The sequence below is a fragment of the Sinocyclocheilus rhinocerous genome, unplaced genomic scaffold (genome assembly GCF_001515625.1).
Source record: "Sinocyclocheilus rhinocerous isolate Xijiao unplaced genomic scaffold, SAMN03320098_v1.1 scaffold950, whole genome shotgun sequence".
Lineage (NCBI taxonomy): Eukaryota > Metazoa > Chordata > Actinopteri > Cypriniformes > Cyprinidae > Sinocyclocheilus > Sinocyclocheilus rhinocerous.
The window spans coordinates 402,432-416,682 of record NW_015637169.1 but is presented as its reverse complement, the minus strand read 5'-3'; the positions used below and the strand labels follow the sequence as shown (position 1 = coordinate 416,682).

The following is a 14,251-nucleotide window of genomic DNA, read 5'->3' as shown; positions in this document are numbered from 1 at the left end:
GGAGGGGGGTGTTCCGTTCTCCTTTAACCTGATTGGCTAGCAGCACTGATGTACCGCTACGATTGGCTAGAGAACATATCAATCAAGTTGAATTTCACGCCCCCGCCTCCTGACTGCTTATTACTGGTTTTGTTGCGTTTGTGTTAGTGAATTTTAAATTTGCTTTGTTGAAAAGCACCACGGCTTCCAAATGAACACAGAGAGTTAACTTCAACCAACAATAAATAAATAGTAAATAATAATAATAAAGAAATATCCTTCCTCTTTTGAACCGTTTGAAACTGTTGGGGAAATAAATTGCAATACGCAAAATATGAAGTGAAGTAACCAGCAAAACCTAAACTTCTCTAAACATCTAAATATTCGGTTTTCTCACTTAGGTGTACAAATGATACTTTTGATGTCACATTATAAACATCTGCATTTTGCTTTCGTTTTAAAATCTTAGGCTTGACTTGTTAGCATGGATATTATGGCCCCTGCTGGTAGATGCCAAAACTGCACCCATACGGATAACCAGCATCCATCTCCTGACTGTCATTCAAAAATAGCCATGTATTCTAATGGAATAAAAAATGCAAGCAACTTCGTAAAGTGATGGATATGCAGCCTATGAATGGTGTAGTGAAACTGGTTTAAAAATTGTACTGTAAAATACTGTAAAAAAAATTATATTTTTTAACGGTTTGTGATGTTTTGGAATCAGATTTTTTCACTATGGCTGTATCTTGACGGTTGTGTGTCCCAAGGGGCTCCAGGTAAAGGACGAGGTAGAGGACTGTTACCCGACTGGTCCTGAAAAATTCACGGGTCGTGTTTGGGTCGGGCTCGTGCCCAGTCCAGCCCTTCAGTCAACACGTGTTTTTGGTTTAACGCAAGGAAAAGTACACTTTTAGATGAACAAGGCGACATAATGGATGACACTTGCAGATTTAGAAAAATACAAGTTCTTCATATGACCCACAGGATTGCTTGTAATAAAGATTTAAATACAATAGGAAAAGCACTAAAGTCATTTGTTTCTGTTAAATTTTAATTTAAAATGTTCGTGATAGGGGAGACCGGTGGCAGTTGTACCATTTTTTACATTTTCCTTCGTAACTCACAGACTTCTTGAAATACACTAGTCATCTTTTGATACAAGAAACAAATATAGGTGCACTAATAATGCAATTGATACATTTTCAATTGTAACACTGAAAAATAAGTCATATTAACCCACTGTATCTCAAATAAAAACTTACCTCAAAGTAATCACTTTAATGATATAATAATGCTACTATTTTTATATGGTTCAAATTCAGCAGCATGCACGGTGGAGGCAATGGATGGTACTTACACTGGGCCATGTGGCTCAGGGGAAGTTGTAACACAATGTGACAAACACACGTTATAAAGTCGTCGCCTTGGAATTATAAGGTTCTATCTGACATTTTTGTCAAAATGGAGTTATTCACATTATTCTGTGACATCTTATTTACATTAGCCTATGTGATGTTTCTTTTGTAAGCTGTGTACATTTTGGGCCTTTTTTTTTAGAAAACAAAAAGGGTTCTATCTACAGAAGTCTATGGAATGCAAAAACATTGAAGCTCAATATTTCAAAACTGCTCAGAATGCAGACAGAACCTTATAATTCCAAGGGGTCGAAGTGGCACCGCTGCATTGCAGTTGATGGTTTTAAGGCAAGTAGCTTGCTATTTAAACGGGAGAAATTGAAAGAAATGTATTTGTTCTGTGAGGTCAACGCCGACCGGCAGCATATACTGGCATCTACAGGCGGGGCCATTCTTCTCTCATTCACATCAGCGGGTCAGGTGATAACACAAGTTGCTGCGGGCGAGAAGGGAAGGCGCAGATGATTTTCAGCCTAACGGCTAAATGTTTAGTTGTAATATTAAACAAACTTGCAACGAAAAGTAACACACTTGCGAGATCAAGATTTTTCCCCCCAGAATTTCCAGTTCTGGGATTATATATAGCTTAAACTCCTAACAGAGGTGAGTTGTCATTTCTTTCATTATCTTTTTTTGCAGTCAAGTCAAGTCAAGTCACCTTTATTTATATAGCGCTTTTTCGTCGCCTTGGAATTATAAGGTTCTATCTGACATTTTTGTCAAAATGGAGTTATTCACATTATTCTGTGACATCTTATTTACATTAGCCTATGTGATGTTTCTTTTGTAAGCTGTGTACATTTTGGGCCTTTTTTTTTAGAAAACAAAAAGGGTTCTATCTACAGAAGTCTATGGAATGCAAAAACATTGAAGCTCAATATTTCAAAACTGCTCAGAATGCAGACAGAACCTTATAATTCCAAGGGGTCGAAGTGGCACCGCTGCATTGCAGTTGATGGTTTTAAGGCAAGTAGCTTGCTATTTAAACGGGAGAAATTGAAAGAAATGTATTTGTTCTGTGAGGTCAACGCCGACCGGCAGCATATACTGGCATCTACAGGCGGGGCCATTCTTCTCTCATTCACATCAGCGGGTCAGGTGATAACACAAGTTGCTGCGGGCGAGAAGGGAAGGCGCAGATGATTTTCAGCCTAACGGCTAAATGTTTAGTTGTAATATTAAACAAACTTGCAACGAAAACTCTGACCAGACAAAACCAGCAGTTCAATTTCAGAAACAATAGTTTACATTCAGCTCAGTAATATTAAGGGTTTTCATCCCTACTCTGATCAAGTTAAGTTCTGCATAATGAAACCGTCTGAATGAGCATATTTGTAAGATTTAAAAATGGAAATGAGTAAAATACTTCTTTGTCTTTCTCCATTCATGCACTAAAGTTTGGAGCCCTGTGAAATGTGGTACCGCTGTGTTAATTGTGTTAAGGGCAGGATGGGATCAGAGGTCATAATGCAAGAATTTACCTATGGTGTTTAAAGACATAAGTATTATGTTGTGTTTGGTTTGAAATAGGAATGCAATCTTTAAATGGACTGTAACAATAATTGTTCTCATGTTAATTTTGTTTATGCTACTGTTCAAAAGGGTTAACATGAACAATGTGGATGTTTCTTTTCTCTCATGGTATTTCTGAGATTCTGTCATGTGACACTGAAGACTGGAGTACTGTTGCTGAAAATTCATTGCATCACAGGAATATATTACATTTAAAATTGATTCAAACAAAAAAAATTAAAAGAGTATTACTCTTTTAACTGCATTTTTGATCAGATAACTGAAGGCAAGCCTTGGCAAGCATAAATTGCTTATTCTATGAAACATTATATACTGTATATATATTATATATACTGACTCCAAACGTTGTATTTTTTATTTATTTTTATTACTTTTTATTATTTTCATGTACATATAAATGGACATGCTAACATTTTTTACACATGAAAGAATAGGCCTACTGTGCCTGTTTAGAAAATATAAAACTAAGCAAAAAAAAAAAAAAAAAAAAAAAAAAAAAAAAAAAAAAAAAAAAAACAGTCTTAAGGTCTTTGTTAATAATCAGTTTCCTTTGTATCGCTTCAGTTGGAGGAGGTCGGCACCATGAGGCTGATAGTAGCACGTCTGCTTCTGTTCTTAATAACCTCTGTTCCTGCGGGTCAGACTGCGAAATGCCCGCGCGTCTGCGTCTGCGACAACACAAAGCTCACTGTGACGTGTGTAGGGAAGAATCTCACACATATTCCTCCTACTATAAACGAGGTGAGTGTGACTTTCCACATCCAGTACAGAACACCACACAAAAATCATCATGCTTGTGTCTTAATATCATGATCATAGTTTAATGTCTGATGCCTCTGAAGTTTGCTTTTGTATCCAGATTGTGCATGGCGTGCACCATCAAACAACAAACGATGCATGACACTATAACAGACTGATTCAAACAGATTCTCATTTAATATTGTGCCTTCCTGAACTTCCTTCCTAATGGGTAACATTTGGTATGCAGGGTTAATAACACCTCTAATGCCTTTCAAAATAACCTGACTAACTTATAGGATCTGTTAGCATTATTATGAGCATGTGGATCAACATACAGTACTCATATGCAGTATTTGCAATGGCTTTCATCTCAGATCACAGTGAAATTGGACCTGAAGAGGAATAATCTTGGGGAACTGCCTAAAAATGGGTTCAAACACACACCCTACCTGACCCACCTGAACCTGCAGGGATGCAGTATCCAGTCCGTCAGAGAGGGGGCGCTCCGGGGACTTTCACGTTTGGTGCAGCTTGACCTCACTAGCAACCATATTGACATCCTCTACCAGGTGTTTTCTTTGAGATGTGGAAGTGTGTTCATTTTAGATGAATGGAGGTCAAATCATTCTAAAGCTGATGGTTTGACATGTGTCTGTGTTTTTAGCTATGTTGTTATTGTCTCCCCACCTGTAGGAATCGTTTGACGGTTTATCATCACTGAAGCAGTTGTATTTAGACCGGAACCGCATTGAAGAGATCCACCCTGGAGCGTTTGCTGCGTTAAACTCTGTAAACCTGCTCTCCCTCACTCATAACCAGCTAGTCTACCTCCCCAACATGGCATTTCAGGTACACTACCGATCAGCAATTTGGGATGCATTAAATTGAGTAAAAGTGACAGTGAAGACATTTGAAATGTTGCAAAGTATTCCTGTTTCAATTAAATGCTGTTCTTTTATGCATTCTTTTATTCAACATAACAGTTTCCACAGAAAATTATAAGCAGCCGTGTTCAACATCGATAATAATAAGAAATGTTTTTTGAGCAGCAAATCATCAACTTAGAATGATTTCTGAAGGATCTTGTGAGACTGAAGACTGGAGTAATGATGCTGAAAATTCAGCTTTGACATCACAGGAATAAAATCTATTTTAAAGGGTTCATATGATGCTATTTTAAAGATAATTATTTTGTGTATTTGGTGTAACAGAATATGTTAACATGCTTTAATATTAAAAAAACACATTATTTTTCAAATACTGTACATTATTGTAGGTCCTCTATGCCCCACCTCTCTCAAACACGTAGTTTTCAACAAAGCCCCCCCCTTTGACAAGCGCAGTCTGCTCTGATTGGCCAGCTGACCCAGTGCATTGTGATTGGCCGAACACCGCAAGCACTCGTCGGAAATGTAATGCCCCTTACCATAATCGCGAGCTTCAGCTTTCAAAGTAAATATCAAGACAGTTAATAATGTCGTTAGTTTTACCATCAGTTCAAACTCGAAAGGGCAACAGAGTCGATTGACAGACACAGTGATGATGCAGTACACAAGCCAGCTGAAGTGCTATGATTTCTGACAGGCAGTTCACTCTCCTGGACTCTTAACTTTTATAAAGAATATCTCTTTGGATTTGAGACTTTAGTCTTTGCAACTTTACAGATCTTCTTTATGCACCAAGAGCTTGTAACACTCCAAAGAGAAAGGAAAAATTGAAATCGCATCATATGACCCCTTTAAAATAAATTACAATTGAAAACAGTTATTTTAAATTGCGACATTATTTCACGATATTACTATTTTTACTGTATTTTTGATCAAACAACTGCAGCCTTGTTGAGCATAAGAGACTTGTTTCAAAAACATGAACAAATCTTACCAACCTCATACTTTCAATTGAGACTATATATCGTTTTTTTCTCTCAAAGAGTCCCATTGCTTTATGTTATAATCTTTCCAATCTGAGTTTACACTGATTTTGTTGGATGGTTTGTGTGATAATCTTCTGTTAGACCTTTTTGATATGGATAATTTTCCTCCTGAGTAATTCCCAATGATCTGTCTCTCAGGGAATGCTGAATATCCAGTGGTTGCGTTTGAGTCATAACTCTCTAAATAATCTGGCGACGGAAGCCTTTGCTGGTCTTCTTGCACTCACACACTTAAACCTGGACCATAATGAACTCCAATACTTTCCTACCAAAACTATGACCAGGTAGCGACTGATTTTTGACAAACAAAATGAATTATTGTTGATTTTAGATATCCTCTGGTATAAAGCAGACATTCAGAACTCACTGTTGTCTTTTTTTTTTTGTCTCAGATTGGTGGAGTTGACTCACCTGGATATGAGTTTTAACCCCATGACATATCTGGTGGAGGAGAGTGTGTCCATGCCGAAACTCACACATCTGTCTCTGCACCACATGGCCCTGCAGGACCTGTCTGAATCAGCTCTGTCTCTGTCCCCTCATATCTCTCACCTAGATCTGAGCTACAACCAGCTCCCTTACATACAGGCCCTCGAAATGTCCTCGCAGCTCACCAGCCTTAACCTCACCGGTAATCATGAATACAGCATTGCCCACTGTCTCAGTATTTAGTTTGTTACAACACTAACCTTTCAGCCAGTATAATTACTTTCACAACAAACTTTGCAACTATAATTATGTTTAATTATCTTTTATATATAAATTATATGCGTTTTTATATTAGAAATGTCATTTAATAACAACAAAAACAACAACAAGAACAGTAATAATAGCTGAATTATCATTCATATGAATTATTATTACTATTATTATTTAATATTACATTATATTTGTTCAGCTTATAAAAATATTAGTATATAACTGAATTATAAAGAAATAATAATAATATAATGGAAGTATCAACAACAACAACAACAATAAAAACAATTGTTGTTCATATGAATCATAATTATAATTATTTTCTAAGTTTCAGTAGGACAGTTGAGCAGTAGTTCATTAGAAATTATATTTAAGCCAATAAAATCTAACAACAACAATAATAAAAATCTTTCTTTCCTTCATTCATTGGCATTTCTAATGAACCACTTTCCATTCCTCCCCTACTGAAGCTTTAGGAAAACTTTGGATTAAAAAAAAACAAACAAATTCTGTAAAGATCAATGATTATTTATGAACATTTTAGTTAGTTACTAATTCTTAAAGTTATTTAAGTTGAATTAAGAGTATTCATTTTATTCTAAAATTGTCTTACATTGTCATACATTCTCTTCACATTTCTCTCCATTTAAACTTAATTTAAAATATCTCAAAATCAAACTGTGAAGTGATAGCTTTCATTCACTGTCCTTCAGGGAACCCGATCAGATGTACATGTTTACTGCAAGGGCTGAAGATGTGGGCGCTGAGCTCAGGAATCAAGCTCTATGGGGCCTGTGCTTGGCCGCCACACCTCTCAGACGAACCTCTACAAAATGTTCAAGAACAGGACCTCCGCTGCAGACCACATGATGAGCTGAGGCCGGATGTGATAGAAAAAGAAGGAAAAGAAGAAGATGGAGTGCAAGAAAAGGCTGTGCCAACTGCCAAGCCAAAGAAAAAGAGCAAATGCCCAAAGAATTGCCATTGTGAGGTGAGAAAGGCTTGGAAAAGGGCGGAGGGAATTTTAGTGATTTATTCTCTAATTTAACAGATTCCTTGTTCTTGTCAGTTATACAAAAATATGAACTTAAAGGAATAGTTTCAAACCCGAAAACCTGCTGAACATTTACTCACCCTCAGGCCATCCAAAAGGTAGATGAGTTTGTTTCTTCATCAGAACTGATTTGAAGAAATGTAGCATTGCATCACTTGCTCACCAATGAATCCTCTGAAGTGAATGGGTGCCGTCAAAACAAGAGTCCAAACAGCTGATAAAAGCATCACAATAATCCACAAGTAACCCACACGGCCATCAGTTCACATTTTGTGAAGTGAAAAGCTGCATATTTGTAAGAAACAAATCTATCATTAAGACATTTATAACTTCAAACTGTTGCCGATGGCACCCATTCACTGCAGAGGATCCACTGGTGATCAAGTGACGTAATGCTAAACTTCGATGAAGAAACAGTGTCATCTACATCTTGGATGGCCTGAGAGTGAGTAAACTGTCAGCAGATTTTCATTTTTGGGTGAACTATACCTCAAATCTAATACATATCTCCGTCTCACCACATTTTGTGTTCTCCTCCCTCTCACCATCAAGGTTGCCGTTCAGCACGCTACATGTGAGGACCGCGGCCACACTAAAGTGCCCACTGGTTTCCCGGGCAACACTCTTCTGCTTGACATGCGTGGAAACCATTTCCATTATCTCCCTAGCAACAGTTTCCCCGGCGTCCCAGAGGTGGTGTCTCTTCACCTGGACAGCTGTACGATCCATGAGATCGAGGGTGGCGCCTTCCGGGGCATGAAGGGGCTAATGTATCTCTACCTGTCTGACAACCAACTGTCCTCCTTGGACACAAAAACCTTTGAGGGTGCCCATGAGATCATGTACCTTCACCTGGAAGGCAATAAACTCACTCGGTTTCCTTCTTCAGATACACTGGCTCACATTCCCAAACTCCTCGAGCTGCATCTGGAGAGAAACCTTCTAGCTAAACTAGAGCCTTCAGGGCTCCTTTCCCCGGTCCCTCAGCTGTCGGGCCTTTACCTCAATAATAACATCATCGCATCCATAGTGCCAAAAGCTCTGGATCCGGTACCCAAGCTGGATGTCCTTCATCTTGAAGCTAATGCGCTAACAGAAGTGCCGAGTGATGCACTAGGCCACGCCCCTCTTTTGTCTGAGCTCCGCCTTTCAGGGAATCCGATTCGCTGGATTGGGCCAAGAGCATTTCGGGCGGTGGCTGAAAGTCTAAAGCACCTGCATATTGATAGAATGAGTCTTCAGAAGGTAGAGGTCAAATGGCAAACTACATGAGATAATATTATGCACTATTAAAGGATAGTTCACCCAAAGATGAAAATTCTGTCATTAATTTCTCACGATCAAGGCCCAGAAAGGTAGTAAGGATATTGTTAAATCAGTGGATCAACAGTAATTATATGAAGCTACAAGAATACTTTTTATGCGCAAAGAAAACAAAAATAACTATTTTATTCAACAATTCTTCTTTTCCGTGTCAGTCTTCAACATGCGTCTTTCTGGGCCTTGAACGTGTCAGTTGCGTTGCTGTCTATGCAGGGTCAGAAAGCTCTTGGATTTCACCAAAATTATCTTGATTCATGTTCTGAAGTTGAACGAAGGACTTATGGGTTGGGAGCGACGTGAGCGTGAGTAATTAATGACAGAATTTTCATTTTTGAGTGAACTATTCCTTTAAATGATAAAGAAACAACAGTTAATCCTTGCTTTTACTAATCTCGATAATAGAAAATGTTCTTTCTTTGTCTCCTTGTTTGATTTGTGGTCGTAGATGAGCGCGAGGTCTCTGGCAGGGTTTGGTCCTGGTCTGTTGTCTTTGTCTCTGGAAGAGAATCAGCTAGAGGAGTTGCCTGACCTTTCACCTCTTACTGGACTTCAATACCTTACCCTTAACAAAAATCCGTTAATGTGTGACTGCAAATTACTACCATTTTACAGGTGAGATATCCATCCATCCATCCATCCATCCATTCATCTGCTGTTCTATCTTACAAATTATAGTCTATACCAGTGGCGGCTCCTGCCAATTCTCTCAGGGGGGGCAAATGTTGGGCGGTACTACACAAAACGCCACTCGACGCTGATTGGACTATTTAGAGGCAGAACAAACAGTGAAAGCTAGCGTAACACTGTGGTTGAATGTGAAAGAAAAAAATCCCTCCCTTTCGCGCTTTGGTGGTGCGTCGCCCAATCGCCCTAATGGAGAAACCGCCCCTGGTCTATACTCATAACAAATTACATGATGGAAATTATAGTCTGTAATGTATTATTATTATTAAATTCTTTTTATAATTATCTGTTGGATTACACATATTAGGTAATGTACTCTGACTACTTTTTGATTACTTTTAGATTACTTTTGAGCAAAAATACATTCCATTCTTTGTTATCAACATCGTGAAGTGTATTAAACATTACATTAAGCCAGGGTTTCAGGGGATTTAAGGCTGGAAGACTTTCCAAATGTATAAAAGCGGTAGAATTTCTGAAAGGAAAACTTAATAGAAAAAAAGAACTATCTGTCTATCTATCTATCTATCTATCTATCTATCTCAACTTTCTTTCAGATGGTTGAAAAATTCGAGTCTGAGTGTTGAGGCTGTGTGCGGTTACCCCTCTGAGCTGCGAGGTCAGTCCGTGATGGAGGCAGCCATCTTTAAGAACTGTTCTGGAGAAAATGCTCATTCCTTCAACGAGACCTCCATCTCTACCAAAGCCCCTACACCAAACAAACCCATGCAGACCCCAAAGGCCCGACCTGCGCAATCTGAACCTAATCCTAAACCAGCGAAGCCCAAACTGACAGCGGCACCAAAGAAAAATGAGTTTGATGAACTCAAACCAGTGCGGGCCCTGAAAAAAAACAGGCCAAACAAGAAAAAAAGAGGAAGGCGACCAAGGATTAAGTCATCAATAAAAAAAAGCCATGGAGTTTTTGATTTAAACTAAGTGGATAATGTGATATATTTATCAGGTGAACAAATTTACTATTTAGGTAAAGCTGATAAAGACCATAGTTGCTACTGTATTCAGTCTTTACATCCACTGTTCATAATTCTTGAATGTGCAATTTATTTCAAATTATGAAACATTCCAACAAACGTTGTTTTTTGGCATATATGGTTTAACTCATAAATATGGGTTTTTATAATGTTAAGTATGTGTCATTTCAAATAAATCTTTTGTTAAAAGAAATATTCTGAATTTCCTCACAAAATTATATATATATATTTTTTCAATTGCTTACAAACAAAATCTTTACTTGTGTCACAATTTCTGAAAGCTGACACTCAAACACCAGAACCACACACCAAATCTGCAAAACCATATGCTAATTCTCGGCCTTTGATTGAGTTTTCAATTTCATAAAGCACTTTTTGCAAAACACAACATACAATTCTCTATGTAACACACAGAAATCTAACAGGAATTAATATTATGGCAAAGGTGATTGCAAATGTTTGCTTTTGAGATGTGTTTGTGATATTTTGAATGCAGTGCTTCATTTTGCAAGATATGTGGCATTTTGGGCAATTCTTGGATTTGTGTGTAGGTTTTTTTAAAAAACAGGCAGTTTTGAACATGTGTGTAAGCCGTTGGGAAAAAAAGCGAATATTCTGAATTACAGAGAATACAATAACATCAACGTTCCTTTAAATATGGAAATATTTCGCTAAGAGCTCAGCTGGTTCCATGGTGTAATGGTGAATGCAGTGCTTCATTTTGCAAGATATGTGGCATTTTGGGCAATTCTTGGATTTGTGTGTAGGTTTTTTTAAAAAACAGGCAGTTTTGAACATGTGTGTAAGCCGTTGGGAAAAAAAGCGAATATTCTGAATTACAGAGAATACAATAACATCAACGTTCCTTTAATATAATATTTCGCTAAGAGCTCAGCTGGTTCCATGGTGTAATGGTTAGCACTCTGGACTCTGAATCCAGCGATCCGAGTTCAAATCTCGGTGGAACCTACTGTTTTTCACTTGACTACAAAACAGTAGAGTTTACTTTACAATCGATATGTTGAGAAAATTAGCTTTTCAAATATGTTAATATGGTTTAATATAAACAGAATTCTAAATACCGCGCAGTATTGCTTTATGTTATGGACAACCTATTAAACTGAGGAACGATGTGATCTCACTCACTCTCGCGAGATCACACCATTAGCAAACATGGCGGCTGCGATGGATGTAGACACCCCGAGTGGAACTAACAGTGGAGCCAGTAAAAAGCGTTTTGAAGTGAAAAAGGTACAGTATTGAGACGTCGGTATTAAGTATTGATGTCAAGTATATATATATACACATTTAAACCGCTTAGTCTCTTGAAAATGTAAAATCTTTCACAGCGGCGTGTTTATAATCCCCGGTTAGCATTGGCGTTGCGCTTTCTCATCAGTAATATTAATCACTTGCCTGTGCTCTTTTTATGATTACAGTCAGCTTTTAATATGTCTCATAAATATGTAGAATATGATATCAAGTAGATAAATGTAATTTGGGCGTTCTTGACGCCTCTGATTTGAACTCTAGTAAATTCTGCAGCGTAATCCTAGAGATTATTTAACCAGGCCACTAGATAAAGTGAGTTGTTTACCTAGACAGCATTTTTAGACATCATAGACGCGTTCCAAACGTTCAGTTATGAGCACTGTAGGCGCTTTCAGAACGCTAGATTTGTTCATTTTTGACACAGACGCGTTCGATTCAAACAGATTTGGACTTCGTAGACTCATTCTAACGTTCGATTCGATCGTTTTGGACTTTACAGGCACGTTCAGGCAATTCTTACACTTTTTTTTGAACACACATGGTAATCCATTAGTACCAGAGTATATGTGAAAGTTCCATGATATTACCATGTAAATTCTGTCAGTTTTGACTTGTATTTTCTGATCTGCGTGTATGGATTGTAAATCTGTAACAGGCGTTTTATTTCCTGGTGTATTGAGATGTACATTGGGTTGGATCTCAGTGCCACTGGAAAATAAAATAGTTACGAATTGTGTTGCGGGGATTTGTTTGGTTGAATTAATTCCAGAACTGTGTTTCTTTTGCAGTGGAATGCTGTGGCTCTGTGGGCTTGGGACATTGTGGTGGACAACTGTGCCATCTGCAGAAATCACATAATGGACCTCTGTAAGTATCAGCTCCCGTTTGGTCTCACCTGACTGTATTCTAGGTTCAGTTTCTTGTTTAACACGCTGTCAACTGCTATTTAGTAAGTTGTCTTGGTTGTTTAAGTCTAGTTCATCTTCCTTCAAGGTATAGAGTGTCAGGCCAATCAGGCGTCGGCTACATCAGAGGAGTGTACAGTGGCCTGGGGAGTCTGTAATGTGAGTTTGATGACACACACCAACTAACCAATCAGATGAATTCAAAATGTGGACTGTGTCTGTTCGATTGTGGTATAACTGTGTGTTTTTGGTTCTGCAGCATGCGTTTCATTTCCACTGCATCTCTCGCTGGCTGAAGACCAGACAGGTGTGTCCTCTGGACAATAGAGAGTGGGAGTTCCAGAAGTGAGTGATTTTGTTTCTTCATTAAAATAGAGGCAGACCCAGGAACTGTATTAATAATCAAAATTAGCCCAAAATTACAAAACGCGGCAAGTGTTAAAGTAGCCCAATTCCGCGGGAAAACTGCGGACTTGGCAACAATGAGCGTGACTGATACTTGCGCCAACTCTGCTCTAACTGTCGACTAGCAGTGGCAGTCAGATTGCCCCCTAGTGGATGGCTAAAGATTTGTTAACTCATATTCATAAATTCTCAAGGGAACGTCTCTGAATTAACTGATGCTGGCGCCCCCCTTGACAGGTGCTGGCGCCCCCCTGGGAATTGTTGTTCTAATCCCATATTTTCTGACATGTCTTTTATTGGTTGCAAATGTCCATGCTTGTATTAATACTCGTCTTTCGTTGCTCTGTTGTTCAGGTATGGCCATTAGCAGCCCAGTGTCTGTGCTTCAGATCCAGGATTTTCCTTCCTGAGAAGCATTTTTGTTTAGACGTCACCATTCTCTCCCTGTCAAAGACCAAATGGTCCACATTTAAATTGTTATACTAGTTAGGATGTTTTTTATTTCTGTGTTGTATGCAGCATTCTAAACTGTAAATTATCAATAAAGTCTCTCTAAATTCAGCTCTATCAGTTCCAATATTTCTGAAATTGCATTCTATTTTAACACAACTTAAATATTTATGTGCTGTTGTTTACATTAAAGGGGTCATAGGATGCCCATTTTCCACAAGGTGATATGATTCTTTGGGGTCTTAATGAAAAGTCTGTAACATAGTTTGGTTAAAATTTCTCAATGGTAGTGTAAAAAACACCTTTTTTACCCTGTCAAAAACAGCTCTTTTCAGATCAAGCCGTTTTTGTAGCATTTTCCTTTAAATGTTAATGAGCTCTGCTGACCCCGCCCCTCTCTTCCGAGCTGCTCTCACAGACTGTTTACTTTAGCTGTATTCATCGTGAAACTTGCTAATTAGCACATTAATAGGAATGGCGATTTGCAAAGATTCATTACAAAACATTATACTCACTTCTTCTGTAGATGAGGCTGGATCACGAATGATTCGCGCGAACAGACGCATTTAGGTAGATCGGGGGTGCATTCCCTTCAAAAACAAATGTAATCCACTGCGTCTTCAGCGGCTCAGATGTCGGGAGTAAATGACGACTGCTATGTTCATTATTACATCCAACAACAGAACACCTCAATCACTTAGGAGTCATTCTTCAAACTATCATGGGAGGGGCCTGTCTGTGTGACATCACACAGACAGGCATCTGAGATCGGCTCGATTTGAGAAAGGGGAAAACATTTAACCAGATAAAAAAAAAACACTGGGTGGATTTTTATCATTATAGGGTGATTGTGTACACACACT

General features: G+C 38.3%; 2 protein-coding genes and 1 non-coding gene across 3 annotated transcripts; all 3 read left to right on the top strand.

The window, feature by feature from the left end:
- Positions 1–3,512: 3,512 nt before the first annotated feature.
- chadla (chondroadherin-like a) lies at positions 3,513–10,430 on the top strand. The gene is made up of 9 exons (XM_016563778.1): positions 3,513–3,671; positions 4,046–4,240; positions 4,365–4,520; positions 5,743–5,888; positions 5,997–6,235; positions 7,017–7,294; positions 7,910–8,602; positions 9,126–9,292; positions 9,922–10,430. The coding sequence occupies exons 1-9, from the start codon at positions 3,513–3,515 to the stop codon at positions 10,301–10,303; spliced, it is 2,415 nt and encodes an 804-aa protein (XP_016419264.1). The 3' UTR covers positions 10,304–10,430.
- An 823-nt stretch (positions 10,431–11,253) lies between these two features.
- On the top strand, positions 11,254–11,325 carry trnaq-cug (transfer RNA glutamine (anticodon CUG)). The gene has a single exon. It is a non-coding gene; the product is annotated as a tRNA-Gln (tRNA).
- Positions 11,326–11,495: 170 nt separating this feature from the next.
- rbx1 (ring-box 1, E3 ubiquitin protein ligase) lies at positions 11,496–13,499 on the top strand. Its single transcript, XM_016563777.1, has 5 exons — positions 11,496–11,607; positions 12,417–12,495; positions 12,622–12,692; positions 12,793–12,878; positions 13,293–13,499. The coding sequence occupies exons 1-5, from the start codon at positions 11,530–11,532 to the stop codon at positions 13,303–13,305; spliced, it is 327 nt and encodes a 108-aa protein (XP_016419263.1). The 5' UTR covers positions 11,496–11,529; the 3' UTR covers positions 13,306–13,499.
- Positions 13,500–14,251: the final 752 nt, after the last annotated feature.

What these genes read in the sequence shown, in the direction of transcription:
- chadla (XM_016563778.1), top strand. Translation starts at nt 3,513, where the DNA reads ATGAGGCTGATAGTAGCACGTCTGCTTCTGTTCTTAATAACCTCTGTT. An exon ending in TCCCCAACATGGCATTTCAG is followed by an intron (nt 4,521 to 5,742) that starts GTACACTACCGA and finishes TCTGTCTCTCAG; the next exon opens with GGAATGCTGAATATCCAGTG. An exon ending in CAAAGAATTGCCATTGTGAG is followed by an intron (nt 7,295 to 7,909) that starts GTGAGAAAGGCT and finishes CTCACCATCAAG; the next exon opens with GTTGCCGTTCAGCACGCTAC.
- rbx1 (XM_016563777.1), top strand. Translation starts at nt 11,530, where the DNA reads ATGGCGGCTGCGATGGATGTAGACACCCCGAGTGGAACTAACAGTGGA. An exon ending in AGCGTTTTGAAGTGAAAAAG is followed by an intron (nt 11,608 to 12,416) that starts GTACAGTATTGA and finishes TTTCTTTTGCAG; the next exon opens with TGGAATGCTGTGGCTCTGTG. An exon ending in AAATCACATAATGGACCTCT is followed by an intron (nt 12,496 to 12,621) that starts GTAAGTATCAGC and finishes TCTTCCTTCAAG; the next exon opens with GTATAGAGTGTCAGGCCAAT.